The following is a 15,967-nucleotide window of genomic DNA, read 5'->3' on the forward strand; positions in this document are numbered from 1 at the left end:
GTGTGTCAGGGTATGTACATAATGTTGATCAAAAATGATTCACGCAGTTACAAATTACGAATCTTGTGTACATTATAATCATATCTTATGCATCATCAATATACAGGGTGTTTGGCGGAAGGTTAGACAAACTTCGTAGGTGTATAGGTAAGGTGATTTTAAGAACACAAGTTCGCCCATTTGACTCTAAGTGAGCTACTTTTTTTTTAATTGATATTTTGGTTTTTGTTAATTTTTTTCCGAAATTTGATCTGAAAACTGCTTCAATTTTTTTTCTCGCGTGTTTTCAGCCGCTTTTATTATTTCATATTAATATTGAATATGTCTTTAGTCAAATAAAATAAATTTCAGATCCAGATAATGATTGGATAGCTATTTACGAGCCGCCAAAGTTTAACAAAAGTACAAACCACGATAAAAAATTCAACTTGGAAATCGATTTAAAAAAAAATTCAAGGTGAAAGTGGATTGCCAATGATCTTAAAAACATCTCTAGCTTCTCTTCTTTCTTATGATATATCACATGTAGTAATTAGATATTGAAATTCGTCAAAAAATCAAAGTTTAGGGAAGAAAATGGAACAATAATACAAAAGTTATCCATACAAAGTAGATTTTGAATTTTTTTTAACTTTTTTTTTCATGATGTGGTTATTATTTTTAAATTGATTTTGAAATAAAACATACAAAAAAAGTAATGAAAATCAGTATAGCAGAAAATATAACGATGTTGGAAGAAGCTTTGTGTGGATAATTTTTGTATTATTATTCCATTTTCTTCCATAAACTTCGAATTTTTGACGAATTTCAATATCTAATTACTACATGTGACATATCATTGGAAAGAAGAGAAGCTAGAGATGTTTTTGAGATCATTGGCAATCCACTATCACCATTAATTTTTTTTTAAATCTAATCCTAAGTTAAATTTTTTTTCGTAGTTTCTACTTTAGTTAAACTTTGGCGGCTCGTAACTATCTATTCAATCATTATCTGGATCTGAAATTTATTTTATTTGACTAAAGACATATTCGATATTAATATTAAATAATAAAAGCGGTTTGAAACACGCGAGAAAAAAACAATTAAGCAGTTTTTAGGTCAAATTTCGGAAAAAATTAAATGAAGACAATAATATCAATTAAAAAAAAAGTAGCCCACTTAGGGTCAAATGGGCGAACTTGTATTCTTAAAATGACCTTACCTATACACCCACGAAGTTTGTCTAACCTTCCGCCAAACACCCTGTATAATTATTATCTCTGATAGATTTTTTTTTACATACAACCTGACACTGACTTGCAATCAATGTAAGAAAATTTGAATTTCGCAGTTCCACATTTTTGGGAAGGATCAAATTTGCCTATGAAAATATATCCCATTAAAACACAATTATTATGATAAATTATTTTATTTCCATAGTATGCGTAATAAATAACTAAAAAGTCCTAAAATTATTATTAATTTCCCATATTTCGGGTAACTTTCCCACGTAAATAACTGAGAACACTGGTCTTTGACGTATTATTTTTTCGAGTGAATGACGTTTGATTTCAATTAATTTCAATATTTTAATGTCGGGAAATAAGTGATTGGATTATTATTTTGCCTGTGAAATGTGATTCCTTAATTTTTGTTTGTTCGAACAGAACGGTTTTTACACAATTTCATCACACAAGACATGTCGTATTCATGTTGTTTTTTCGCTGCTTAAATGTGTCAACTGTGTGAAGTTTGCACTCGAAGTGGTGTATCAGGGTGTGAATGTGTGCGTGCCGGCCTGTACGTACAGGCAAGCTGGTGTATCCTAATGTCACAGTATTTTGTTGATGAGAATCCGTCCGACTTTTTTTATAGGTCCATGATTTAACCATTTACAATGAAAATAATTAGCTCGAATTCGTATAGTTTTTTTTATTTGTCATTTTTGACAATTAGTGTAATGTTTTAAATAAGACCGAAAATGATACGATTTTCTTTATGGTTTTTGTATTAGTTTGTTTTTAAAATTCACTTTATAGTAAATTACAGATAAATCCAGATTTAATCACAGTGTTATTTATTAAACTAGCTGTGCCCGCGACTTCGTCCGCGTGGAATAATGACTTTGGGTAGGCACTTTTAATAATTTAGTCTAATTATTTTACAAATAGCTTTTGCCCGCGACTTCGTCCGTGGAGAAGTCGAAAACGTTCTCATACGATTATTTTTAAATGTTTTAACGTTATTATCTAAATGTTTAAATACTTTTAAAATATAAAAATCAGGTTAAATAAACATGAAAATATTTTTTTCTTATATTTTATGAATATGCAGCTCGGCCTTTGATCCGGTGAAAGTTACTCGGTGGTATTATTTTTTTACAACGAAATCGAAAACTACACCTACCGCAGTATTATTGGTAAACTTTTTTTTTATATTTTCCTACGGGTGCTAGAATCACCAAGCTTCCAGCATGCCACTGGCCGTGGGAGAAGGAGCTTTTCCTCAAGACTACTCCCACTACCTCAAGGGCCTCCGCCAAAACTCTCGCGCGAAAATGAGTTTATGTATACAGCGCAAGCAGGTGCCCGCGGCATGACTTTCATGCATTACTATGCATTGTTGGGCGAGCGCACGCAGCGGGCACCCACTCCGAGGTTAAGTGGAGGCCCCTAGAGTATGGTAGTCGTTAACATGACGTCATGATTGTAAAAAAATGCACTAATGAGTAATTAATATCAACTTTGAAGCAAATCACCACTAAAATAACTTTCTACCCCTTTTTAACATAGTTAGGGGGTGCATTTCACTAAAATACGAAACACGTCTTCCATTAATTCTGTTATAGAATGCTTATGCAAAATTTTAAGTAGATTGGACGAAGGAATCTCGTTATTTCATACAAACTTTGCCCCTCCTTTTTACCTCCTTAGGGGTAGAATTTTGGAAAATCCTTTCTTATCAGATGCTTACGTCATACAAAGAACACACCGTCCAAGTTTCAGGTATTTACGATCAGCGGTTTAGGCTGTGCATTGATCCATCAGTAGCGCGCGTAGTACCTACTTGATCATTATTTTGCTGCGATGTGATTTTAAAACTGGGATATCTCCTAAGATATTTATTGAAATCGAATGGTGTAAAGGGCAAGAATGTTTAAAATTAAATACTTGTGGTGAATAATTTATTTATTTGGATTAATATCATGTTTATAAAAACACCTTCGCAAATAATGCATTATTTTAAAACAGATTTTTTTTGCATAAAAATGGTTACTATGAGCCAACCTTAAAAGATAGACTAATGCTACCGCGGACTTTTTTAAAGAGCTTTTAAAGGGGAACAATCCTGTCATACATGATTTTTGCGAAACTTTAACCGTTTACGCAGCATCAGCTCTCAAAAGGTAAAAATTCATTGATTTTAAATATTCTTGATTGGTGCTCCGCTCCTATTGGTCTTAGCGTGATGATAAATAGCCTAAAGCCTTCAGGAACTAACGGGCTATCCAACACAAAAATAATTTTTCAAATCGGTCCAGTAGTTCCTGAGATTAGCGCGTTCAACCAAACAAACAAACAAACTCTTCAGCTTTATAATATTAGTATATTATAAATGTCTTCATTAAAGTAAATATATTATGTAATTTTAACAGAGGGACTTATATTAGGCTGTCTTTACATAACTAAATTATTATTGTATAGCTCTAATGTAAACTTTCATCAATCATTCCTCCCTCCAATCCAATGACATATAAAAACATCTTAAAGATGACCTAAACTCTATGCCTAAACTGAACTGTCCCACCAAACTCATTGATAAGGGGGCGCTACCGTCGTTCAACTATATAGTTTCCAACATGGCAAAAAATCGGAACCAGCGATCCGGTATTGACGGTGGCGCCCCGCTGCCAATGTCAAGGTTTTATTTCTATCATATTTTTTTTACCACCAAAACTGTCAGATGCTATTTTTCAAATAGCCCTATCCTACTATTTGATACAAAATCTAACGAAATGAATACTTTACATTTCTTGTGGGCTGCCCACAGGGAAGAATTGCGGAGAAGGCGGAAAATGCGAGAATTAGCCAGAATATATGAAGAAAATTTTGAAGACATGCCAGAGCTTCTGTTCAGGCAACGTTACAGGCTTAACAAAGGCCAATTTCAGGAGCTTTATCATATATATTGAAACATTGAAACAGGAAACCTCTTTGCGGGGAAATACAATAATTTCTCTGGAATCCAAGGTTTAATATCTTACATAATATTATTTAAATGCGAAAGTGTGTGTGAATGTATGTTTATGCGAGTATAAAGATAAAGATACATTTATTTGTTCAAACATGTGTAGGTACCTACATAAGGTGTTAAGTCAGCATTTAAAATGGTATCAACATGTCTTACCTTTGCGGTGTACAAATTAAAATTAAATTAAAAGAGTATTATGAATGTTACTCTTTCACGCAAAAACTACTGAAGGGATTTTGTTGAAACTTTATAGTATTATTGTATAAACGTCATAATAACATCCTACTAATATTATAAATGCGAAATTTTGGATGTCTGGATGTCCGTATGGATGTTTGAGTTTGTTACTCTTTCACGCAAAAACTACTGAACGGATTTTAATGAAACCATACAGTATTATTTTTTATAACACAGAATAACATTATAGGCTATAGGGGTAAAACAGGATCCACGCATACAAAGTCGCGGGCGGCCGCTAGTGCCCAATATATTGTTTGGATAAATTATCTATCAAATTATTATCTTCTTAGTTTCTTCTCCCTTTTCTTTATTTTAAGAAATGCTGTCAAAATATCTGATTACTTAACTAAAACTTGTAATATTGTTTAAGATGAGCTGCCTGCAGGATCTGTTGCAACAGCCACTTTTCTGGAGCATTTTAACAATTTATTTGATTTACTTAATGCGCATGCATTCACCAGACTGGCAAGAAGGGAAGCAATCAGTGTGTATAATATTAATTAAAAGATTTTGTTTAATAGAGAACAGAAGGTTCTCCACTGAATCTGCCTAGTAAAGGCTGCCAAAAAAAAATAAAAATATTAAAAAATTCATACCTCCTTGTTTTATTGAAGCAGCTCTATAATGTACATTTGTTTAGTTTTGAGCAAGTTAGAGCAGTTAAGCCATAAAATTTGTTTCTTCATAACTTCTTGCTTTAAATTAAATGAATGAATGAATAAATAAAACTTGAATAATTGTGAAAGAACTGCGCTGCCCAGACAGTAGATTTATTAAATTAGTTATAGCTTTCGATGTTTAGGTTTCACAAATTGAATACCTTACTATGAAGTTTTCACAGTTATATCCTAAATCCTCTCAAAATTTGGTTGTGTTGGATGAGTTTTTTGAAAAGATCACTCTGTCCAGGGATATCCGTAACCGAAACTTTCGGTTATCCGAAACCGTAACCGATTTAAAAGTTTCGGATGTAGGCAGTTTTAATTGTTTTTGTATAGCATTATATGTAAAGGCAAAACAGTCTGATTTACCTTTATAATGCCATCTAGTATAAATTTATATTATTTATTCGATGTAAAGTGTGCGGCCATGAATGAACCGAAAAAAATATCCGTAACCGAAACCGGTATAATATTATTCCTATATCCGTAACCGTATCCATAACCGAAACTACATAATATCCATAACAGCCCTAAGTAACTCAGTCCACACGCACATGGCTCAAGGGTATAGGTATTTACAGCTTAATTACTATCCATTCGCTTTAAGTTTGCCGCTGGCGATATGACGTCACTCGAAGGGAAACGTCTATAACTATAACAAACTATATTTAGAATGTTTTTTATTTATTAATATTGATAAGAATTGTGTATTTGCATAAAATAAGACACATTAATTGCGTTTAATCACTAACCGATTGCCTTGAATCGCGGTTGGGGGAGGGGACGCGCGTTTAGTTATGGAGTAGTGTCGATGGGAATGAAGATGTATGGTCCTTATAAATAACCCATTACCCAGGACACTACTGGCTTGGTAGTGTAGAAGGGAAAAAATATTCCCCACGACACTACTGGTAGTGTGGTTTGTTGGTGCGGTCGGTCAGAAGGGCGGCAAACTTAGCGCGAACGGGTAGTATGTGAGCCATTCCACACGTGTACATAGGTACGAGTAGTAGGGGAGAGGGGGGCAGCTTTGGACAGGGGCAGCTTAGAACAAATGAATTTAAAAATCACTGGTTTAGGCTACAATGGTATAAATCATGATTTATATTGCCAGCACTGATGCGCATAGCTGTCACATCTCATTTTTAATATCTAACTGTAGGTTAACCGGCAAAAGCGGTTTTTTGTTTTTGACTGCCAATTTCGCACTTTTTTATTTTGGTTCTAAGGATTTTGTGGACGTAGTTTTATAAAATAGTGAGTGGTTTGTTTACTATATGGAAGTTTAAATAGTTTCAATGAAGATTTGATAAGAAATTGCGATATAAAAGTATGTTCCGTTTTAAAATTTATGTTTTTTTCTGGAAATATACCCATGGGGCAGCTTTGAACGAAATGGTTGGGGCACCTTTGAACTTTATAAATTTTCTTTTTTAAGTGGTATTATGAAACCTTAAGTTTTCTAATACTTCGTAGAAGGTTTTTACATAAAAAATAAGCAGATTGCTTTACTGTGACAGATAAAATTTCAAGCTGGGTGAAGTCCGGGCAAAAGCTAGTTTTAGTAGTTGATTGATATTATTTGAATTATGCAGTTTTGTCTTTGATGTGTCATTAAACAGAAAGTTTATTAGTATTTAGTTAATTGATATGTCTTACATTTACTTTTTTTTAATAATATCCCTAAGTTTTGTGTTACTTTGTACAGAGTGATGTAAAATAAAATAAACATGTTAAATTGATCCCAAATGACACTGATCATTTAAAATTTTGTTTATTAATTATTTTAAAAATACACATTCATAAATATTCAGTTTTATTTCATTGAAAAAAATACTAATTCAAAACTGCCCCAGGCGTGTTCAAGGCTGCCCCGACTACGGGGCAGTTTTGAACGTTTACAGGTCTGTGCAAAAATCTAAATATCTTAATAAGCGTTCATGAATAATTAAGAAGAACATCATTATTTTGTTGTGTGATAACCATGACCTCTATCTAGGAAGAAAAAATTAATGAAATCGTTCAAATTTGGAAGATATTTAATAAAGTATGAAAATTGTTCAAAGCTGCCCCCCTCTCCCCTACCTATGGCATGCTATGCTAATAATAATTATTATTGTCTTTGCAACACGTCTAGCATAAATATGTAGGGTATACCTACTAGGTAAAAATAGGTGATTTATTGTAGGGCTTTTGTTCACACGGAAAAAATGACAAAGTTTTTAGTTACTTATCAAATAGGTAGTAGTAACATATATGTAGAAAACAGGAACTTAGATGCCAACGAAAGAAAATAGGCTATCAAATGTTGTTTTGGGGACTTACCTTTATAAAAATATCACATTTAAATTATATTTTCATTTAATTCATACCATTTGTTGTTATTTAAAAAACAATGTCAATTTTGACGATTAACTGAAAGTCTATTATCTATGAATATAGTAGCGATATATGGTATCCAGCGGCAATGGCAGTGCAAAATTTTGACAATGACTGTAGTTATCATACTTCGAGTTTGTCCATGGAGACGGCAAAAGTCCTTTAGTTGGCCATAAAGTAAACTTAACGAAAAATGTTACTTAATTGATACCGAGGCGCAACCTGGAAGCATTGCTAAGTGTGCTCCTCGTTACTGGTTCATCGTTCGTCATCGTCATTGTTCGTAAAAACCGGGTCGCGGCAGGCAAATAATAAAATTAGTCTTATGTCTTCTCCCTTATTAACTTCGATGGATAAATAGCTAAACCTCCTTGCGCGTAACTGACGTTTGTTGGAAAACCGATTTTTTCAGGCCATCGGATTTTAATTTCAAAAGTCATTGACCAATCCCAGTTCATATAATAACTATTATGACGTTTTCTATTGGCCAAAAGATTTAACTCTCTAAAAATCCGCGTGCAACCATATCCTGCTTAAATATTGTGCACTTTATTGAGCACAGATTAAACAAGCTAAATGACAAATAGAATAGATTGAAATGACAGATTGCACTTGAATTACCCTACAGCTTATTTTAGAATTCTGAAAAAAATACTGGCAAATTCAACGTACGTCGTACAATAACAGTTCATTTCATAAGGCTTTGAAGCTGAGAACTCAGTCAGAAGAACAATTTAATAATCTTTATTCTACCACATCTTTAATCTTCCTTCCATTACCGTTATATAAGTTATGCGTATCTGTTTGACTCTACATTTAACAAATCCTCAGCTAAAGTATGAGTCAATCTAGTGTGCTTATTATAGTCCTACTTATTTTGATTTTTAAATATTTATCAATTAGAGTTCTCATTGAGTTGTCTAATTTTTATCGTGAGAGATCTTCAAAACCATTTTTCTTTCCAGGTCTCGGCCGCATGCAAGAGTTTGACTTCTCACTCACGCCCTTGCTGACATGCTGCGGTTTCTTCATCATGTACTTGGTGGAGGAATTAGTTCACATGTACATCCACCATCGGGAAAGGAAAAACGGTCAAGTGGCGCCACTGGTGCGCAATTTGAGCGTGCGGCGCAGTCGCGCGGGCACCGACAGCAATGGCGACCAAAGTATCACCAACTCAACAGCTGACCTCGTGGATTCAGACTCACTTAAAAAAAAGGTTTGGATACTAATTCCTTAGTTCTTCTATTGTAAGCCCTTGTACAAACCTTGTTACACTGACTCAAGTAATGAACCACTATGGGTAATCCCCCTTATTTTTCATAAAAACTAAAAATTATCTGTAACAAAACATTTTTATTAACAAAGGATACAATGTAATGTATGCTACAGCATAGATATGTTACGGTTAATGTGATAAATGTGAAAATTATGAATAATTGCCGGTTATTATGAATAATTACCTCATGATTTGGTAAATGTGATTAATATGCGATCATTTATGTGTGTATAAAACTAAATAGGCGGCTTAGGTGTGGCCCAAGGGCCACCCCCGCCGCACCTTAACCTATTTTTCACTTTAAATCAAAACAATGTGTTATAGGCATTATGACAAAGTAATGTTACGCAAGAAACAGTCCAAACTCATTTTGCCAAATTATATTAATATATGATATCAAAACGTTCAAAATGTGAGGCTGTACATGAGCGCTATACACGAGCTGGTGTTCTCTTTTATGATATTTGTTAGTATTAAGGTTACATTATGAAATAATCACTGGTAAATGTGATTAATTTATCACTTTTACCTCGCCTGTCGGTAATTATTCATAATAACCGGCGACTATTCATAATTTTTAATTTATCACTTTAACCGTAACAGATACATAAGAGATAGTTTGATTAATAGGTAGGTAGTACATAAAGAGTGTTAATCCATATCTTCGATAGTATTATTCACATTTTATCGAGGTATTAAGCACGAGTTTTATTATTGTAACAATAAAATCAATTAGTATCTTTATTTACAAAGACATTGTGTGACATTGTGTAGATACCTACCTACTTCATAAAATATTGTTTTGCGTGAGAATAAGTAAATACGTAAACTGAAATTGAATTGAAACGCAAAATTTATTCGTTTTGCAAATAGGTGAAACTTATTCTAATAATCTTTCTTGGTGATGATTTTTAAATTACCTATAACATATTTTCAACGTAGTCACAGGTATTATCTAACGAGATATACCTATAGTCGTAATAAAAACAATCGTTAATCGATATTACCATGTGATAAACCAATTTGGATTTAAGAATCTTGATACAAAATCAGATAAATGTAGGCATTGTCATACTATGAATTTTAGGTACTACTTAACTCCAGTCATTTTGTTACGTGGAAAATTTTATTTTCCCGCTCTACCTTTGCTATGAATCAAATAATTCATTTATAAACTACATATATATAATAATGTAGAGCTACTATAAATACTCGTAAAAGTAGGCATGTATCTTATTTAAGATGTAATAAAGAATTAATTGCCTAAATTATTACTTAGTTACCTTATTAGACGTGGCGCGCGCCTTTTAGCTTAATCACTACTTACACCCCATAGAGTCCATAGACCCACCTCATAAAATATTTTCGATTATCAAATAATATCAAGCTGCTTAAAGAAAACATTATTTTCACAACATTACCATGCAAATATACAGTCTCATTATGCAATTTTCTTTAATTTCAGGACCCTGAAACAACTCATCATCATGGCCACTCCCACAACCACAGCCACATGCCTCCCCCGGTGGGTGATGACGTAACTTCTGCCCTGCGCGGACTGCTTATCGTCCTGGCTCTTTCTATCCACGAGTTATTCGAAGGTCTCGCAGTTGGTCTTGAATCGAGCACTTCCCACGTTTGGTACGTGAAAATCGTGAAAATACTAACAACGCCATCTAGTGTCGAGCGGCTTAACTAAAAAAAGCACTGCAAAGCATGTCACTTAATAACTATTCTACTCGACGCTAGATGGCAGTGTACTAGTATTTTACAAGAGGTTTTATTAATTTTTTTATTTTATTTTTCCAGGTACATGTTGGGCGCTGTTTCAGCACACAAACTTGTCATAGCATTTTGCATTGGAGTAGAACTTATCGCCACCCGAACCAAGACTGTGTTGGCGATTGTGTACATCACAACTTTTGCCATTGTCTCTCCTTTGGGTATCGGCATTGGTTTGCTCTTGGTGGGAGGTGAGGGCGCCACTGCTGCGGGCGTGTACTCCGTGGTTCTGCAAGGTCTGGCATCGGGAACACTGCTCTACGTCATCTTCTTTGAAATCTGGAAGGGCGACAGAACTGGCATTTTCCAATACATCGCATCGGTCGTCGGATTCTTCATCATGTTCGGATTGCAGCTTCTAAGTAAGTATATCGTTCATTATCTTTAATTTACTAATTAATAATGCAACTTAAAACTCTACTTATCCAACTCCTCTCCTTATCAAATTATGTTAAAACTCGTTATTTATACATTATTGAAACTCTTCATACCTACCAACAATTTATTGAAACTCGTTACCTAATATTCGATAAAGTCCCAAAGGATATGGGACAATAATTTTCAGACGATTGATTTTTGCTAGTTCTTTTAGCTGCGTTTTAGCTGGAAAATTACAATGTCAAACTACAACACAATTTTCTTTTGATTTCAGCTGGACACTCGCACAGCCATGGCGGACACGATCACTCCCACAACCGAAGATAAGAAGTTTTCGCCATCATGAAAGTTACTAGAACAATACTTACTAAGTAGGTACTTGTCTTACTTAACGTTTAACAATGTGATATAATTTAAGGCTAAGTTTCTTTCTTGTTCTCCAATGTTGAAGTCCTTCAATTAATTTCGGAAGAGGCAGATGGATTTATCAGAAGATAGTGTAATAATGATATTGAGTACCTATTTAAGATGAGGGTTCAAAAATTAATGAGTTTAAATTGACTAAACTCAACTTTGAAGTCTTTCCATCAAATAAATCAATGTAACCATAGGTATATTACGATTGATTTGTCAGCTCGTTAATAGCCAGATAAGCACAGACGAAAGCACATCAAGCTTAACACTGTATTTTAAGTCGTTGTAATAGATACGATTTTCAATAAAATGTAGTTTGGTGTGCTGATTAGTGTACTACTTACGGTCAATCGGTCAATTTATCTTACTTTATTAATTTGAATTTGAAATAGAATATAAGAACTCTACACTTGACGCACATAATTAAATGTAAGTAGGATTAGTTATTTATTAAAATTGAAGGACTTCGAAACTTACCTTTTATGTAAAACTAAAAATATGCAGGTATAGTAAATAATTATGCCTAATGTAAATGTATAAACGTCTAACAGTTATAAAAAGCTTGTTTAGCAAAAACTAGAAACATCACATCCAATAAGTTTTAATAAGTTAATTTATAAACAAGGTGAACATAATAATTAGTTTATTATTGATATTCAAAAGTATGTTCAATCTAGTCAACGCCGTATGAGTAGCAGAACCTAATCAAAATTTAAACAATTTCATATAAATTAGTAACACTTTATTCTTCTTTCTTGTAACAAAAAACTTTGTTTCTTACGATAACATAGAACATAGTTTCAACTTTCATAAACTTTTGGACTGTTACTGTCTGTGATACAGAAGATGATGTGGTTAACATACTTAGGCCATTATTATAAATACTAATAGATAAGTACAAAGAGTTGCAGATGTAATGTAAATAAATAGTTACTTACTCGGAAGTAAAACGGATAATTTTGAAGTACAGTGTTACTCATATTCTGCCAAGATTTTGACACAATTAAAAGTTATGTAAGATTAAGTTATTAAATTAGGTAACGAAATAAATCTTGGCGTGTGTTTAACAAAGCAGAAGTGTAAATTACTTATATTATTTTATACGTTGTTTGTAAATAATAAACCATTGATTATAACACAGACTTTTAATAAGATTTTACTACGACCAACCAGATTAAACTAAGTTTTGCTAACTTAATGTTGCGCATCATTGTCACCACCTCCTCGCCAGACTTCAAATTATTACAAACTCCCTGCAGTGACTTTTTTGGAGAGTGATTGTACTACAATAGCATGTCGCAATAGCACAGGCAATAGTCTGTAATCCATGTGGCTCATCGACACGACATCTTTTGACATACATGCTTAGATTAATAAAACCATACATGCTTTTACTTATCTACCCGTGCGTCCCATTTCCTATATTCCGTTCCCAGAATAGGAAGGAATTATTTTGGATTCGAATTAACGATGTCGCGAGTCATTGCAGTTTGTATGAGTCGATTAAGTAGGAGTGTAGGTGCAACCACAGGTGCAACGCTTTATTAATCTAAGGGTGCAACATAACTTTTCGTAAATCCAAACAGTCACCCCATGCCCCATAAAATAAAAGTACTTACCTACCTACATCCCATAGAATACCTAAGTAGGTATAACTATTGTGTTGGGATAGGGAACTCCAATCTCCTATTTAAAGACCATTATCAAATAAATTATGAAAGAATCCGTATCCGCGATCCGCCTCGATTATACAGCGTTTCCGATCAATATTACTTACGGAACGAAGTACCTATCAAGGCCAAAATCCAATATTCAGTTCGAATAACAGATCGGTTGCAGTGTACCATAATCCATATCTGTGGCCATAATTCTCTAAGCAGTGTGCAGTCGTTCTAAAAATCATTTGGCTTCGATTCTATTAGTAGGAAATATTTACACTAAAAAGAAATAAGAAATAATCATTGAACAAAATGCGTATCGATTTCATTTATACCAAACCCTGTGGGTCTAGACAAAGTGCAAATTATAATCGCAAACCAGTCGAAAAGTGGTCGAAAAGCCCCTTTTTTGTATGGAGTTTTGACGGATTCGATTTTCGATTCGATCAAAAAGTGCGTTTTGTCTAAGGGGGCTGTGCTGTGAGCTGTGCGAGTACATGTCGTGTGTTTTTGAGACGGTAAAATAGTAAAGCAATTTATTGTTGTCTTGTCAAACTTGTCAAACAGACAGTGACAGTTACGAAAAGATCGACATTTTCAATTGCTTGCACTTTCTTTCTGTCGATTTAAAATTAATTTCACTGCAATTTCACGCATTTATTTACGCTTCACTATATTCCTGTAAGTATACAGTTCAATTTCAGCATTGCTTTCCATTGTGCAAACGACTAGATCTATGAACTAAAAGTATTCAACAAAAACCTTGTTTTATGTAATTTTGTTCAGTAGTTGTTTGTTGTTGGTATTTTTTACTCACATCGCGATGTAATATGATTTTCTCTAAGAACTCATCGCATAATTTTACATGTGATCAATGGTTAGAAAGTGAAATGTTGTGACATAATAAACATAATCCAGTTGAAAGGTGAAATTACGAGGTGGATAACCTTGCGCCGTTACATTAGAACAGGCGCTAATAGAAAGTTATTTGTTGGCGTACAATCTATAGCAGTCGTTAGTTAGTATCGCGAGAGACTTTGGCGTTGGTGCATAGCTTGTAGTGTTAGTTATTTATCAACCTATTTTGTGTAAAATGATTGGATTGGTTGAATCTGCTGTGTGTCTCTCTGTTGCTGTTGAAAGTGAGTTTTTATGCTTTGTCATTGAAGAAAGTCTTACAAGCCCAATAAAAATGTTTGCCAATTATTATTTTTTTCTTTCATTACAGGTGAATCAAGACCACCACTCCTAAGAATGTCAACCTCAGGTCTGACTTCAGAAGCGCAGTTGCGTTACATTCTGCAGTGGTTCGAAGAGTTCAGTGAGCTGCAGCGTGACGACTTCTTGCCTGTCCTCGCAGCTGCTCGTGGAAACCAGGCGGATCAGCTGGCTGCTACGTTGGCTGCTATGACATGCCAGGACAAGCCTGTCAGCTTGTTTCAATGCCGTGTAAGTTTTTAAACCTCCTATATCAATGTGAAAATGGCTCAAACTGAATTATTTCTATTTGTAAAACTGCAGAAATCAACCTAAATCCACACTAATAGAACAATGTAGATAAAACATAATATTATCTACAAAAGATGTTTGTTCAAACAACTATGCAGTAAATTACATAGTTCAATGTCAACAGTGAGCAAGGTATCATGACTAATACATACATAATTAAATACCTGTGTAAATTCTTACTGTTACCTGATTATTGCAACATTTCAATTATGTACTATTAGCCAATTTAGACCATTATTGTGCTAATAATTACACAATATTAAAAACACTTATTTTTAAACTTTAGTCAATCTACAAATTCAACATCATTTTTTACTAATTAATTTCAGATTAAGTTGTTTAATGAGTGGTATCCCACCTGGGCCGAAGAAGAACAGGACCGATTAATCAAAGGTGTATCGGAAGTGGATCCTGAGTTTGGTGAGAAACTGCAGGACTATCTTACTAATGGACCACCTGTAAACGGAGAATTTAACTTTTTAATCGGAGAAAATTTGGCACACGAGGAGGAAAATAAAAAGGAAAATGAGCAATGGAATAATGAGGATTCGGTAGCGCCTGCAGAGGAGGAAGGCCAGGGGATATCCCAAGACAACATTCCAGTAGAAATTGCTGCCGCATCTTAAAATGGGTATGCACATCGTTTTAAAAAGAGCCATTAATCTAAGATATATCTCATAAGGCAGCAATTTCATTTCTTTGAACCTATTGTCTATTTTTTTTCTTTTTTCATACATTCCCATTACTTCAAAATAGAAACTATTCCATTCTTACTTAACATACATTCCATTTTTCGTACTTTATTTTAATAAGAATCTCGTGTTTACTATTTTATTGTTAGAATAATTTTATGAGAGCCTTTATTTATAAAATAGATTAATGACTTAAATCTATTTAAATGTATTTTTAAGGATACTATACTTTGTGAGCACATTTATGAATATTATGCCAAATATGAACCAACAGTATTTGTGAAATGATCATATTTCAAAAAACGTCTAAAATATTATACTGATTTTTAGATCTGAAACAAAAAAATATATTTTTAGCCCTTAGTTTCTTTTTCATAAAGTGATGTTTATCAATATTTTTTGCAAGTACAAAGCTATTCGTGCCAAGGTATTAAGATGGAATTACTATTATTAGATATAAATAAAAAGTCATGGCAACATGATTCAATACAAAAAAGGTATGTGTGTGCCAAATTGCATAATCATGCTTATTTTGGTTTACATTATTACCTTTTCTACTTACTACAGTAATATCTACTTATTTTAAGACTACTAAATTGAGATAATTATCTCTATTGATTGTATTGGCTGGCTTTCAATATCATAAAACAATAATTATTTAGTAAAATATGAATAACTTATGTATTATTAAACACATTCCCATCGTATTGATGTACCTTGAAGGTTACTATTATTATTAAG

The 15,967-nt window shown here is 33.5% G+C and overlaps 2 protein-coding genes and 1 long non-coding RNA gene across 4 annotated transcripts in view; all 3 read left to right on the forward strand.

The window, feature by feature from the left end:
* LOC135080629 (zinc transporter ZIP1-like) overlaps nucleotides 1-12,503 on the forward strand; it is a 47,493-nt gene extending 34,990 nt beyond the window's left edge. The window contains exons 2-5 of the mRNA XM_063975316.1: nucleotides 8,480-8,733; nucleotides 10,259-10,434; nucleotides 10,603-10,937; nucleotides 11,228-12,503. Coding sequence (XP_063831386.1) covers nucleotides 8,480-8,733; nucleotides 10,259-10,434; nucleotides 10,603-10,937; nucleotides 11,228-11,280 — 818 coding nt within the window. The 3' untranslated portion in view covers nucleotides 11,281-12,503. The remainder of the gene's footprint in view (nucleotides 1-8,479; nucleotides 8,734-10,258; nucleotides 10,435-10,602; nucleotides 10,938-11,227) is intronic.
* LOC135080643 (uncharacterized) lies at nucleotides 4,173-5,068 on the forward strand. The gene is made up of 2 exons (XR_010259046.1): nucleotides 4,173-4,232; nucleotides 4,844-5,068. It is a non-coding gene; the product is annotated as an uncharacterized LOC135080643 (long non-coding RNA).
* Nucleotides 12,504-13,595: 1,092 nt separating the features above from the next.
* LOC135080636 (uncharacterized protein C14orf119) lies at nucleotides 13,596-15,704 on the forward strand. Of its 2 annotated transcripts, none has more exons than XM_063975330.1 (3): nucleotides 13,596-13,706; nucleotides 14,254-14,474; nucleotides 14,864-15,704. In XM_063975330.1, the coding sequence occupies exons 2-3, from the start codon at nucleotides 14,280-14,282 to the stop codon at nucleotides 15,158-15,160; spliced, it is 492 nt and encodes a 163-aa protein (XP_063831400.1). In that variant the 5' UTR covers nucleotides 13,596-13,706; nucleotides 14,254-14,279; the 3' UTR covers nucleotides 15,161-15,704. The 2 variants fall into 2 exon arrangements, with proteins under 2 accessions (XP_063831400.1, XP_063831399.1); XM_063975329.1 differs by lacking the exon at nucleotides 13,596-13,706 and adding an exon at nucleotides 13,740-14,167.
* Nucleotides 15,705-15,967: the final 263 nt, after the last annotated feature.

The sequence above is a fragment of the Ostrinia nubilalis genome, chromosome 18, assembly GCF_963855985.1.
Source record: "Ostrinia nubilalis chromosome 18, ilOstNubi1.1, whole genome shotgun sequence".
Lineage (NCBI taxonomy): Eukaryota > Metazoa > Arthropoda > Insecta > Lepidoptera > Crambidae > Ostrinia > Ostrinia nubilalis.